This window comes from Palaemon carinicauda, chromosome 16, assembly GCF_036898095.1.
Source record: "Palaemon carinicauda isolate YSFRI2023 chromosome 16, ASM3689809v2, whole genome shotgun sequence".
Classification (NCBI taxonomy): domain Eukaryota; kingdom Metazoa; phylum Arthropoda; class Malacostraca; order Decapoda; family Palaemonidae; genus Palaemon; species Palaemon carinicauda.
In genome coordinates this window covers 112,143,467-112,159,223 of record NC_090740.1, presented here as the reverse complement: position 1 = coordinate 112,159,223, position 15,757 = coordinate 112,143,467, and the positions used below count along the sequence as shown (strand labels likewise).

General features: G+C 38.4%; 1 protein-coding gene across 4 annotated transcripts in view; it reads left to right on the top strand.

Moving 5' to 3' along the window:
* The first annotated feature begins 353 nt into the window (after positions 1-353).
* Positions 354-15,757, top strand: part of LOC137655811 (transcription elongation factor, mitochondrial) — a 40,041-nt gene continuing 24,637 nt past the window's right edge. For 2 of the 4 annotated variants that reach the window (XM_068389973.1, XM_068389969.1), the window contains exons 1-2: positions 8,409-8,521; positions 14,128-14,234. In XM_068389973.1, the coding sequence (XP_068246074.1) occupies positions 14,169-14,234 (66 nt within the window). In that variant the 5' untranslated portion in view covers positions 8,409-8,521; positions 14,128-14,168. Of the gene's footprint in view, positions 381-8,408; positions 8,554-14,127; positions 14,235-15,757 lie in introns of those variants that run through there. The other 2 variants (XM_068389972.1, XM_068389970.1) reach the window with 2 other exon arrangements.

Below are 15,757 nucleotides of genomic sequence, written 5' to 3'. Positions count from 1 at the left end.
ACAAACTTACTTAATTGGTTACTTGTCTACTTACCTAATTACTTAACAATGTTACTTTCAGAACGCTTATGTGGTCTCATGCCACACAGAAATCTTGGACACAAAGTAGGATTCGATAGATTTTATGTCACGTAGAAAGTTTCAATCTCAAATATTTGGAGATTTATATCCTTTAGTCATTATCAATTATTAGATTTACCTTAGCGTAACTCAGAAAACCAGAAAATAATTAATTTTCCTTAAAAACTTAAATCATTATTAGTGGTCATGTTGGATATTATCCATTGAAAATTTACTGATCATAATCAGCTTCATATTTGATACTAATTATGTATCTTTCTCTTTTGCAGATGGTGTGATTCACCTGGACAGGAAAGAGGGTATTACCGAGACTTTTAAAAAGCCAGGAAATTTTGTTAATAAAAAACCCAGTCGTTAATGGTGGTCCCCCAGGAGACACGAAGTCGATTTAAAAGCAAATTTACATCTCATTTATTATTACATCCTGTATTCTGTAAATCTAAATATCCTTCTGTGTCTCCTGGCTGGTGACGTCTGCATGTGGAAACCTGGCGGTGGGACATATTAAAGGATTTCGGATCCTTTAATGTAACGCAAGCATGTGGCATCAGTACTGACTGGTTGGATGCGTAGATTTCAATACTTGTAACATAAGACTTTTAAATTCAATTATAATAGGTCTTTGTATTTTAGTTACTTTGTTTCACTTGTATATTAGATGTGAAATTTTGTTTATACGGGGCACCGCACTTGTGGGGCTGGGCTTGTCCGGCTGACGTTCTGGCGAGTATCTATTCTCATGAAGCTGAAACCACAAACCTTTTAAATAGTCTGTCAGTGAAATAAGTCAATATTTCCTTTCCAAAATACAAGAATGTCATTAGAAACGCAGAGTATAGTGGAGTCTCCGATTGGCTAAGTCAATCTTCGACTAAGGGCCCCACTTTTGGGGAATTTGTCACAAACCGGTGATTTCTGCTGTTCAGGACATAAAACTTGGGTACATGATCCATATCTGTCTTGGTTTTTGGGGGAGGAAAATGTATTTTTAGCACTCAAATATCCTTATGTCAATCAGAATTTAGCAATCATTTTCTCTATAGGTGAATATTCAACAACTGAAATTTGGTTTTGATATGTAAGGTTAGAGTATAGTAATATTTAATGACAACAATTAAAATTCGGCTTCAATGTGTAAAATTAGATTGATAATTTTAATAAACATTTGAAATTTGGCTTCAATATGTAAAATCAGCTTGATGATTTTAATAAACAATTGAAATTTGGCTTCAGTATGTAAGGTTAGTTCATAATAATATCTAGTTACCATGACACTCAATATTGTTATAGGTTCACGAATATATCTTAATAGGACACACTGAAATCAAGACACAAATAGGCTCTTAATATTTAATTAATGTTTGTGGTATCATAAAGAAATTTATGAAAAGTCAATGTACTTTATATTAAAGTTATAGAAGACGCAACAGTGTATCAAATGATTATTTCTGAGAGAATTGTTAAATCTTATTTAGGGGAATTCTAAGGGCTTGTCGAGAAATGTATTTTTCGTCAGTAAAACATTCATTCCAGTCATAGACTCAGGGAAAAGAAGGTCCAGGTTTTTAAACAAGCGTTTTTAACTAGGGTGTGGTTGGCCTATGTGGTGACGTCCCTGACTGGTGTTCCCCGGACTGGGGTTCGAGTCCCGCTTAAACAGGGGGATAGTTTACTAGCGCCAGTAACTTGCGGCAAATAAACTTTCCAGGATAGCAAGCCTTTGCACAGGGATAGTTTGCTGACGTCAGTAAACTGGCACCAGTAAACTATCCCCGGGTAAATGGTCCTTTAGTCCCTTTGGTCGTTGCAACCTCACCATACTTGTGAGCTACCGATTGGGGGTTCGGGGGAGCCTATAAGTCTATCTGCTGAGTCACCAGCAGCCATTGCCTGGCCTTCTTTGGTCCTAGCTTGGGTGGAGATGGGGCTTGGGCATATGTATATAAGGTCAGTCTCTAGGGCATTGTCCTGCTTGATAGGGCAATATCACTGTCCCTTGCCTCTGCCATTCATGAGTGACCTTTAAATCTTTTGTAAACAATGGAGGGAATGGCGGTAAAAGCATATATTTTTCAGGTTTATTTTTTTTTTTACGCTTTCGCGAATTTTTATGACTGAATTCTTAGAAATTTGAATAAGCAGCGATTCTCTTACAAAAGACTTAAATTGGCGAAGATTTTTTATTTTTATTTTGACGTTTGACAAAATAGTTTTTTTTTTTTTTTCTTTTTTAACGCGTGATAAGTTCCAAATCTGTGAGATTGCTCGACAGTCATTTTCTGTTTTTGAGAACAGTACAGTCTAGTTTTTAATCGTAGTTGCTGGTAAAGAAAGAAACGGAGACATTAGCCTACCAGTGCCTGGTTCTAGGCCTATATTCCTTTTTAAACCCATTGATGAAATTAGAAGGCCGTATTTTCGTAAAATCAAGTCGATATTCAACTTAAATATTACGGTACTGAGTTCTAGTTACATATTCTGATTTGATTCGGGAAAAAAAATGCAAATTTTCTCACATTTTGAAGGTTGTGAAAACTGTTGGTGGCGATAAAATGTCGTAAAAGACGGTTTAATTACCTCAGCCAACGAAGTTGGAATAAGGTTATGTTTTCTCCCCTGTTTGTGTACTTTTTTTGTGAACAGCTTCCTGGCCACAATTTCATTCATAGACTTATGAAACTTGCATGGGTTAACTGTAATGTAAAAACCTGTAAATGAGTCAATTTTGGAAGGTCGGTCAAAAGTCAAGGCCACAGTCAAGCAAAATGTCCAATTCACGTAATCAGCCATAAGTTTGGACGTCATTATCACAGATATTGGTACCACCTGGGGTGGCAAAATGTCACTGTGTTTTCTTGATAGGTATATATCCATAGATGAAAAAAAAGTTTGAAGCCAAGCTTAGAGCAGTAGCTTAATGCTAATAATCACCTCATGAAGATCTACGAATGGTCCCAATATAGGATACAAAATTTTGGGGTAGGGGAAATGTAAATTGCAATATCTTTTGAAGTAATGGTCCAATATCTGCAAGTTACCACTCAAAATGTTGGGAATTTTATGTTCTACGACATTATACATAATTTTTTCCAATATGCCAATAAACTAGGTCACTAGAGGTCAAAAGGTCATAAAATGTTGCCCTTGCATAAAATTTGTACCTCTGTTCAAAACATCTCCCCAGCTACTGCACCAATGGGAATTTTTCCACTGAAATGAGCTTAGATAGAAGATATTAAGTGTCCAACTCTATTTTATGCCTAAAAGTGTTATATCTATATGTATCTGAAGTATGGTACTTAACGGTATTTGACACATATTTGGAAAAGGCCATTTTTTTTTTAATGAAACACCTGCCAACATAAAGATGACAATTTGTTGCTCGTTCATGCAATTTTACAAACAGATTTTCCCAATCAAGGGCAAAAATCATGTCAGAATGAGTTTATTTCATCTAGGACTATTTTAACATTTAAAGGTCAATGCCCTGGGGTCAAGGTCAAGCACATACACCACTTAACTTTGGAAACGCGTGTTACTTCTATCTGACAGAACAAAACATAACAATATGAGGACCCATCTTTCAACAAATACAAAAATGTTGATACTTGCAAACATTTTTTTGGATTTGTAGGCCTACTTATCTCCTACCCTAAAGTCATGCTCCCAGGATATTTTTCGGCCTCTTTGAATCAGTAAACTTTTTTATCTCGTCCTTCACCAGTGTCGTCATCATCAGATGAGCCTTCAAATTCAATAGTCCCCTGCTCCTCCTCCTCCTCCTCTTCCTCCATGTTGCTACATGTCTGTAACTTGCAAAGGTATGTGCACCTCATTCTGTTCTGTAGGCACGAACAACTCTCCTCCAAGCACTGCTTTTGACAGTTGTAGGTGATCAACTCCATGACAGCCTCAGGGGCAGGTGGTGCTTCGCCCCAGTTGATCACTAACTCTCCTTCATCTACCCTTCACCCATGGCCAACTGGAGAAGGAATATCTGGATTCCTTTCCAAACTTCTTTTCCAGATGGCACACTGATAGTTGGCTCTCTTGCAGTGATTGACAAGGAAGATGCACATGGTGGCAGTTGACAAGACTCAGCCTCGCCTTTCTTCGAACAAAAAATGGAGAAACGCAACTCATTTATGCTGTTAATTGTTGTCCTGGCACTATAAAGGGAACATGTTAGTGGCTCTAGTTGTTTAATTGCTTGGTTCGATAGGTCCCATGATTGGCCTAATGATTGCAGGGTTGTCATGTGGTCTTTATCATTTAGAAGACGGAGAGCTGAGACTTTGCCCTTGCTGGCAAAGTTGCTCACAGTGTCACAACCTGTGAATGAGTGGAGACCAAGAAGGCAGGCACATTTTTCGAGACCGAGAAGATCTGAAGCCTTCTTAACGTCTATATATTCAGTACGCATCTTTGAGCCCACTTTGAAATATACATGGCATGCTAACTTTGGTGTAAAAGCCATAGCCAAAACAAAGACATCAGTGTCTGGTGATACGATGACAACAGTTGCCAGACCAGACCTGCCACAGTGCTCTGCATGTAGAAGTAACCGGATGTCTGCCTCCTTCTGACTACTCTATAGATCTTGAATGTCAGAGACTAAGTCTTTTGTAACTCGTATGCATTGATCTCAATGTGTTAGGAAAAGCTCTTTCTTGTCCAGCCTGTCACGTAGACTTTGATCATTGCTCCATTCATCAACAAGAAACTCAATCAGTTGGGTCTTGTTGTTTCCATTATGTAGAAAATTCTTCCACTGCTTCAAACTCTGGCCAGATACAATCTTACCAAACATCATAGCACCCTCAGACCCTCTTTTCACCAACTCAGCATTCTTAATGGAGTTTTCTTTGTATACGTCGAAGACAACATCAATTCAGCACCTAACTCTCCCCTCCCTCAGGATCACAGAGAAGATGGACTTGGAAGCTTCTCCAAAAGAGACATTTGTGGTGTTGGCCATTTTTTCTGTACAATGGCCATTCCATTAATGATGCAAACTGAATTAGACAGGATGGTATCGGCTGGTGAAAGATCCTTTATCAGACATTTGGAGAGCTGTGCCTTATTGGTCTTTCGTAGGGTGCCTTCAGGGTTTGCTAATGACCAAGACGACAGGACAGCACATTCCTCATGTCCAGCTTTCTGGTCTGTCCAATAAGCGTCATTTTTGCAAACAGGTTTCTGTCAGCAGCTATGATGACACTCCGTCCCTGTGTTTTCACAGAACTCTTCATTTTGATATCACTGAATGTTTTCAGTTTCAGTTTCTTTACTAAAAAAAACTCTAGGTGGCACTGATATCAAGCCTTTCATTGTAAATTTCTTTAAATGCTAAAGTTCCCTTAACCTTGGCCCCTAAAAGATCTTTTTCAATGTTGTCAGGAGCGATCATTCCTGTGGAGAGGCTGATTAGCTCAGAGGAGACACCGAATGGATTTGTCCAGTGTTCATCCAACATGCTGACCAACATTGATACTGCCCTTTCATCGTTCTTTATCCGTGATGCAGTGAGATCAGGGTGGCAAAATTGTTGGCTACTCCCCAGTGCACTTTTCATTAAACCAAGAAATTAACTTCTGTACTCTGCAGTCAGGCCTGAGGCTGAAACCTTTTGTTTTTTTCCTGGTATCTGGGTGTCTTTATTCACTGTCTCCTCAGTGGCCTGATCCACAGGTCCAATTTGAATGGAAAACCCGCCGTTCCAGAGGTGCTCCAGGGCATCTGGGTGCTCTGTTGACAGGTTTGTCATCTGTATAATATGTGCTAAGATACCGGGCATAGTTTAGCTTATTATATGCAAAAGACCATGGTATCATGTCTTTGGTAGCAGACAGATGGAGACACCAATTTTCTTCTCTAGAAGCTCACAGCATGTTCAACATGATGTCTACTATGTCCTAATACGACATCTAAAGTGATGCTAGATCCCCTCGATCCTGGTGCAGACTCTCTTTGTATGCCTCAAAACGTTCAGCCAGTGACACAAATGCTTGGTGCTCAGTGTCTCTGTGAAGGTCTCCTAGCATATATCTTGGGAAAATGTGTTGACCAAGTTCCCAATGGCAATTTCATCTTCTCCATGTATTTCTTAAAACCCTTTTATACAATAGTTTGTGGAACCTAACTGAACGATTGTGCTGTTTTCCCAAAAGTAGCTTTTCTACTGACCCCTCAGCAATGACACCTGATTCAATGCAAAGATCTCTTAACCCACCATCTTGGAATCGTTTACCAATGATGCTTAAGAGTGTACACAGGGTGTGAAATGTGCCCATCTGAGGAACGACTTCTGAAAATGTACCTCTCTGCTTCCAAATTATTTCAGTTGCTTTGGCATAGAGTGCTTGGTCAAACACAACGATAATGCTACTAAGACCTAGTGATCTGATTAGTTGAGACTGGCACAACACGTCATGGACAGTAGACAGCACATTGGTAGGAGCATTTATTGTGGGTAGATAACCAACTTCATCAGGGGTGATCTCTACTTCATCACGGACTTGAATGTTGAAGCCTGTCCAGCTCCCCACAGTTTGGTTTGAAGCACAATGTGCACGAGTGAGCAGCCAAAGCAGAGTTTTCTTTTTCACTTCATGATTCATTGTCTGGTCATCCATTTCCACATAACCACGAAGAGGAGGTCCAACACGCTTTCCAGCAATGTAGATGAAAGTAAGTCTTTCCTCAATCTCTATGGTCCGATGTTTTCGCTTCTCTTCATTTATTTGATGCAGCATGAGGGATTGTGGTCCAAACACCCTGGGCTGTGCAATGAGGCCGTTAACTCGGTGTGATGTCCCTTTTCCGCTCAGTGTCTCCTCCCTCCTATCAATGTTGTCATACGCCAATGTCACTTGAACGTTAGGCTGGATAATTCTTGGTATGGCAACACATCCTTCGTTCAACAACATCTTATGAATACACAGAGTTGTGTCAACCTCTTCAAGTTTTGGGTAAGAAACACCATGACCACTTCGGTTTAAGAGGTGAAAATCTCAACACAACCAGTTAGGGATTTGACAGAATATGGCAGGAGGATGTGTTTAGGAGGTATTACCTTTGCACACATTATACCCTACACGAGGTCTTGCCCAACTGATTCAATGAGCCTTTGTAATCGATCCGATACAGGAGCTGAGAGGTCCGATTCACCTGTCGACAGCATTCTCAAGAAGGTTTTCACAGAGCATGATATGAAGGCTGCTACATCTTTCATCTCCTCTGGTATTGGGAGCCATGGCATTTTGACATCATGCTGTTTGACATGGGTTACAGGGCTGTCAAATGACTTCATCCCTTGAAACCTGACAAAATGTAACGTCGTATATGCATATTGCAAGATTTTAATGGTTAAAAACAGATTTCAGAAAAACATGCATACTAAATGATCAGAAGATTAAGTAATATAATTTTATTTCTTCTCTGGGTAAAAATGGGCTTCTAAAAAAATTTGTCAAATACCGTTAAGTATCATACTTCAGATACAAATAAATTTAACATTTCTAGGCATAAAATGGATTTGGACACTTATTATCTCCAATCTGAGCCCATTTCAGTGGAGAAATTCTCATTGGTTTAGTATCTAGGGGTGATTTTTTGAACAGAGCTACTGATTTTAGGCAAGGGCAAAATCTTGTGACCTTTTGACCTCTAGTGACCTAATTCATTAGCATATGGGCAAATATGATATATAATTCTGTAGAACATAAAATTTCCATTATTTTGAGTGGTCGTACGTAGCAATTGGACCATTACTTAAAAAAATATTGCAATTTATATCTCCCCTACCCCAAAATTTAGGATCCCATATTTGGATCATTCGTAGATCTTCATGAGGTGATTATTAGCATTAAGCTACTGCTCTAAGCTTGGCTTCAAACTTTTTTTTCATCTATGGATATATACCTATCAAGAAAACACAGTGACCTTTTGCCACCACAGGTGGTACCAATATCTGGTCTGGCTCATGGACTAATATTGATATACAGCATGCATCCTTATCATTATCATTTGCCTTCCCCAAACTGACGAAATTACTAGATAAGTTTTCAATTTCTTCTGAAGACTTTATAGTTAAAACCCTTAGCTTTCCCTTTATCGATAAATCAGCTGCTTCCCGTAATGGAAAACTAATTATTGTAACATTCTGAATTCAAGATGGGATTAGGCTACAGGTTAACTTTTAGTAATAATAATAATAATAATAATAATAATAATAATAATAATAATAATAATAATAATAATAATAATAATAATAATAATAATAATAATAATGATACCATTTTAAAGTCTGCACCTAGTCTCTCCTTCTAGTAGTGTGCCCACAATCACTTTGTTATGGAGAGAGCAACGAGGAATTTGCACCCTTGTCTTGGAGTTTGGCTAACTTGAACGAAGGATCTGAACGTGAGAAGAGAAATAGGTGCTGCAACACATTTTTATTTTGTAAAGCAGGTGACATATAGTATTACACTACTACTTTGACCGTCATTAAGTTATTTTTTTTATTAATTGAGGTACCAAGTAGCATTAACAGTGATATGGAATTCGAGTTACCAGCGGTCCGAGATCACTAATATCTGGTATTTGCTTTACAGGTTAGAATTAGACAAAAAAGGACATTCATATGGAGGAAAACCTTTTGTTTGTATACCGGAATCATAAAGGATCCAAGGCTAAACAGAATTTCCTTCTGTTTCTAGTCATTCGTTGACGTGTCCGTCGTTCTGCAAAACCCCTTATCGAGAACTCCACCTAACCCTCACTTCGGGGGTGAACGTATTTTGTTGGGACAAGTAGACTGTCTTATTACTGTACTTGTAAAATAGATTTCCTCTTCAAAATATGATTGTGTTACCTTGCCAGGTGTGAAGCCAGTTGGAAAGCAAACACAGGGTAGGTAAGAAGACGGCAGTCCAAGGGTGCCTATATCCCCCCAGTAGGTTAGGACACAGCTCACACATTAGGTTAGGTGGTGTTCTTGTGTAGAGAACACAGGGTAGGTAAGTAGACAGCAGTCCAAGGGACCTTTATCCCTCCCTAGGTAAGGACACAGCGCATACGTTAGGTTAGGTGGTGTTCTTGTGTAGAGATTTTGCAGCAGGATGGACATTGTTATGAACTACTAGAAATGGGAAGGAAAAAGGCATTTTTGTCCTATGCTTCATGCTCTCATTACCCTGTTTGAATTTTGAAGATATTAAATTCTGATTAGATATAAAATAAAGCCTACCAGCGAATTCCCTGGTCAAGGGGGCGTCGGGGGTAATTTTGTATTGTATTACAGGGTGAGATTTCGAACAGAAAATATATGTTTTCCTATAGTAAATAACGTGATTTAACCGAATTTGATGCTCATTTCAATCGGAAACAAACAGATCAACCAATTCAGCTAACTTTAAGTTGCACTGTGTCACTTCTCTCACAAATGTACTGCGAACGATAACATTAGCAACGTTACCAATAATACACAGTGTTACCAACGTTGACGTATGGTACACAGAGTTACCAACGGCACACTGACATTACTAACGATAGCAATGATAGATATTTCCATCAGATTCAGGTTGAGGCTTTGCCTTTGCAACGGCACCTCTGTGTCTTTTAGTTTTGTGTGTTCCTTATTTTCACTAGTTTTTCTCTTTTCATCCACATTTGTTGTAGTACTCTTATCTTATTTTCAATATTTTCTTCACAAAAAAGGAATTTTCCAACTGTTTGTGCACTATCTTCTTCGTATGGTTGTTGGAGCTCAATTGCTTTTATTCTTATATCACTAAACTGTGGACAATATAACAAAGTGGTTAGTATTTTCTTCTACATCACAGAATACACAGTTTATATTTCCATCTTGGTGTCTGTTTTTTATATTCAAGCCCAGTGAGTTTGTCCTTGCTCTGAATAACAAAATTGACAAAAATGTGTTGTCATACACTTCCTCCTCCTTGATTTCACTTTTCCAGTTTTTATACAAAATTAGACTCTCCTTGCACTCCATTTCACTCTTTCATTTGCTTGTGTCCCATTCTCTTGTTCTCTGCTTTATGTCCTCTTTCGTACATCTCTTGACTTCTCTCATCGCCATCCCACATTCCTCAACATACTTCTTCACATGCATTCACCACTTCCTCTCTTTTTCTTCCATATCATTGACTATTGCTGTTAGTAAGTCCTTTTCTCCCTTATAAATGCTATTAAGGTACCTCAGCTTTCCATCCATTACCCTTGTTTTCATAGCAGATGCTCCTACATCCCCTCTCAAGGCTACAATTGCTGTATTCTTTACACCCCCTAACATCCTTCTATACACTCCATTCTCTATTCTTTGCAACTTTTCTATTTCCGTTTCCGTTAAGTTAATTACGTTTGTTCCATAGAAGGTAGTGCTACACTTTTCCAGTATGCTTTCCCTATCATCTTATTACAACTTTTTTCTGTGATTGAATATGTAAGATTAGCTAGTTTTTGCTCCTTAATACCTTGATACCTAGGTATTTAATATTGCTTACTACTCTTATTCCCTCTATATTATCTGGTTTTTCCTTCATATTGTATATAAGTACACTACTTTTGTCTCTATGTCTAAACCACACTGCTTTCCTATATCTATCACTTTCCGTATGTTCAATTCAGCATCCTCTATATTCTCAGCAAGCACTAGGACATCATCAGCAAAAAATAATACTACTAGCTTTATAATATAATTTTTAAAACCATTACCTTCCTTTTCTACTTGTTTTATAATCTGATAAGTAATTAATTTGAATAATCTTGTAGAGCCAGTACAGCCTTGCTTTATTCCACTACTTACGCTCAATTTTTGTTCTACTCTTTCCCCTATGTCTAACGTAGTCGAGTCTCCCACATATACTTCTGCTATAGAGTTAATTATACTAGTATGTACTTTATATTGCTTTAATGTTTCTATCAGCACTTCCCTTTTTATGGAATCGAAAGCTTTTTTGAAATCTAAAGAAGCAACTATGAGTTTTTTCTTATTTTTGAAAGTTTCTTCGACCATGTATTGTAAGATGAGTATATTATCCTCAATCCTTCCTCCCTCTGTAAATCCCGCCTGACTGTCCTCTATGGCATTACTGTATTACTTTTTAGATGTCCTTCTATTTCATCCTTGATAAAAGCCATGTATATTTTATATGATACATTTGTGAGCGCTATTGGTCTCAATTCCTTTGCTGTTGGTTTGTTTTTCTTTTTTAACATTTTCGTTCTGGATTCTTTCCAGCTTTTAGGTTTTTCTTGGCTGGCTAGTTCCTCTTTGTAGCAGTTCACTAGCATATTCTTACATATATCACTTATCATCATTGCTTTGTAATATTCTGGCTTTCGTCCATCTGGCCCAGCTGCTTTACCTTTCTTTAGGCGTTTTAGGCATTTTTCTAATTTACCTTTATTCATTTCAGCGGCGGGCATGGGTTTAATTTTTCCTTTAACATTTAGTACAGCATCGTAATGCTCCCTTAGATGTTCTGGTATACTATATTCATTTACTACTATAATGTCGTTTTCTCTTCTCAAATTATCCAGGTATTCACTCTCCTTCTCCTCATTCCAGATCTCTCTTATTCTATTTTCATGTGTATTGTAGACTGTTTTCCAAAATTTTACTAATTCTTCTTTAGCCTCATCATCTGATAGTTTATTTCCTCTATCTCCATATAATTGTATTGCCTCGCTTTTTATTTCTTTGCTATTTCTTAATTTGTTTGTTTTCCCATAGTTTATTGTTTTTATCATCTCTTATCTCCCTGGTCTTCTTTTTCTCATATAACGTTATGCTCTCTTTCTCCAGTATTTGTACTTCTTTCTTCTTATGATTGTATTTTTCATCTAATTCTGTTTTTAACCTAATATCTTTTCCATACATATTTTAGATAATTTCTCATATAAAGTTTTACCCAATATATAAAAAGTACAAAAAGGGCACAGAACCTAACAAACCCACCTAACCTAGCCTAGTAGTATGACAGGTCACAAAATAACATTTGATCTACATCGGACGTTGGCAGCACTGGTTACGGTATTTTTTCATGACACAATCTTTGCAACGGCGCCTCCAAAGTTTATCCAGATATACTGTTTTGTATTTTCCTCCGGATATTATAATTTCAAGAAAGTAATGAATAGAGAAGAAAAGGCTTGTTTTACGTTTATATATCGATTCCCCAGTATGTTTTCCCCACCCAAAACCCTGAGTTCCCACTGGGGGTCCCCCATTATTGGAGGATATAGATGTATATATATTTCTGAAACTATTCATTTGCGACGGGAACGAGTGTCATTTTCGAAGAGAGCGTAATTTTTTCTATAAGAAAAAGTAGTTGTTTTCCTAGGTTACATCACCCTGTAATACACTACAATGAAACCGGGTCGGGTTGCAGTGTTTCGAGTTACTGTGCCTGTCGATTAGTTTAGTGTTCCATTGCTGATGCACTGCTGAATTCATGAAAATGTCATCTACAGTGAATTCTAGGAACTAGGGGAGTGAGTATTGCGTGTCAGGGTACGGAGCTAGGAGCTTTTGTATAATGAAGGACCGGGCCTCTCGCGTGCATAGAAAATGGCCTTTCCTTCCCATTTTGTAGGTGTTCATAAGCTGTGGTCGTCGTGCTACATAGCCAGTGTCCATCATTCTGCAAAACCTCTACACACGAAGACCACCTAACCTAAACTTCCCCACTTAACCTAACCTAATAGCCATGTCCTTACCTATTTACTTAACGGTTAGCCCCTGCAACCCCCCTAAGAGTACCGAATCCTAGCATACCTTGTATTTGCTTTGCAACCTACTTCACTCGTAGCAAGGTGACACAATCATATTTCATAAAGGGAATCCATTTTACAGGTAACAAGAAAAGTTGATACATGTCCTTACAAACTACAGTACTGTGTATTTATCCCATAATATATATTACCAGAAACAAATATAGCTGTACTTAAGTTTGAATCTTTGGGTGGTATTTTTTTCTCTCCAAGGGACTTCTTCTTTTGTAGTGGACGAACTGAAACAGCAATTAGCGAAGAAAAGGGAATAGGATGGTGGGATGAACCAGGACTTCTGGAATGATGAATATTTAGCTGGTTAACACATTTAACGCATTCCAGAAATGCTTTCAGTTTCCCAAGTCAAGCGAGGTCCAATTAGGTTGTTTCAAATTACTGCGACTGCCGATTAGTTAGGTGTTCCTCCGCTAGAGCGCTGCTGAATTTATCAAAACATCATCTACAGTGAATTCTAAGAACTACGGAGATAGGAAACTGCAATTTTGATGATTTTCAAAATAATTATATATGTTTATAACAAGTACAGTACTTACTTAGGGTATTTAGAACATTCTGAACAGTTTTTATTTTATACAAGTTTGAAATAGGGCTGAAAATAAGGGAGTTACAGAGATTTTTATTGAAGTATTCTCCTAAGACCATCCACTAATACATATTGAAGGCCTAGCCTAAAACATCCCATATCTCTATGCTCAAGTAGTCAGGAGGTTGAACAGGAGTCATGACTTTTGTTTCTACGCAGGACCAAAGTATGCTACCATTTTTCCTGGTCAGGAAACAAGCCAGATTAGTTATAATCGTTACTTTCACACATCAGAATGTCTCCATTAAAATTCAAAGGCTTTAGTAGGGATAGGAACATAGAAATTTCTGAATCAATTTACTAACTACTTCAACCTAAGCCGAAGGTCAAAAGGAAGGTTAGCCAGCTGTGTTGACCTCGTCAAAAGGTTAATGGCCTGTTTCCATTTTGCTGAAGTTGTACTCATTAAAGGTCTTAGGTTTTTATAGTTAGGAAGATTACAAATTGATTCATATTTTTCATTTTCTAAGTCATTAAATAATAGACAAAAAATAATACCGTACAATATACTTGAGAAACAACTTGTGTAAGAATGAGATAATTAATAATCCATGAGTTTCTGTTTGTTATCTTTCATGGCCTTATTTTGGTAAAAAACCTAAATGCTGTATGAATATTCAATTAGAAATTTTCTGTTTCAGGTAGAGTTGTTATTACATCCATTGGTTGGAAGATAAATGAGATGTGGATGTCTCTTTATTTGACTTTCCCAAGGAAATATTTGCAACATTCTGCTGGAGTGTTGTCTGTGAGTACCACAATACTGTTTTAATATTAGCCTCAATATTGCTGAAAACTCCCTTTGTTCCAATACCTAATACAAACCCTCTCGCTCTTTACTATCGATATACAGTATACTGTATTTTGGTGAAAGCTGAGACTAGCCATAAAACCTTTAGCCAGGTATAACCTGCTACCGCTAGTTAGCAGGACAGTAGACCAGCTCACACATACTGTGCTGGTAAATGATGTCACTTTTTATTTTGGCTTGGTAGAGAGCGGACGTGCTCTCTCTCTCTCTTGTTAACTCTTATTCTTTTGAAATAAATATCCTTTAATACTGTATTTTCTTTCTCTATTCAGAAGTACTTGCGTATCGTAAGGTTTTCCTTTGATGCGGATACAGTATGTCCCGGTGTGGAAGGTCAACCTTACTGCACCTTCATGTTGGCTATAAAGACGGATCCTCTCGCCATTTTTCCTGCGTACAGAGGCCCTGTTTGTTCGCAGGAGTCTCCTTATGATGAGTGTCGGGATTGCCCATCCTCCCAGAGGGTGCGGTTTGGTAGGTAATGGAAGAAGATTTAAAGGGATTCTTCTCTTTTGGGGTCTTCCTCAAATGGGAAAAGGTCCCGACTTCTTACTTCAGGGTCTCTTTCCCTCTCAACTGACTCTGCTCGCTCAGTCTCCTCCGGAGGATGATCGAGTAAGAGTGGTGGCCGCTTGACCCCCGGACAACTCTTAGGTTCAGAGGACTCCGTCGCTTTCCCTTAGGGGAGTCCCTGTTAGCTAACGTTGTGTGCCAACTTTGGCCTTCCTTGGGGATCTCGGGTTCCTCCTCTAAGGAACTGCTTTTATGCGTTCTACAGCAAAAGACAGCAGAAGCACACCTGTCTCCCCAGGAGTTAACTAGGGTCTTCCTCTTCAAGACTGTGGTAGGGGACCTGCCCTTAGCTGCAGCAACCTCCGCTTCTGCTCTTCCACTCTTTTTTCATACTACTTGAGTATATGGACAAGAACAGTTACAGACGTACCCGTCAGGGTTACCAGTCACGGGATCCTCTCTAAGTGAACCCAGAAGTTAACTTCGGTCAGTCTTCCCAGCTCGCAGATTATGCTACTAACCCTCAGACTGAGGTTGCTCAGCATGCTAGCACTGCTAAGAGCCCGTAGCGCATGAAGCACCGAGCTTCGCCATCCAGTATTGAGCACCTGTCTTGTTCACGAGCAAAGCATCTTCACCCGATTGGTCGTACTGACGGGGCTCTAGGAAATTTGCTGGATTCGTTCATGCCTCATTCCTGCTCTTCAGAGCAAGATGATGATGGGCCACTGAGGCTGTACACAGGAGCCCAAAAGGATCAAGATAGTGGGTAAAGGATCTTCATTTAAGATTAATTATGATAAACAATAGTTTAAATGTATTTATACTGTCTGTAAAAACATAAAGAAAACTTTGAACTGCCATATCTCAAAGCTATACTTATTGATCTTCAAATTCTATCTTCTCTTAGTTTCAAAACTATAGCATTGAAATTTGGTATACAGTAT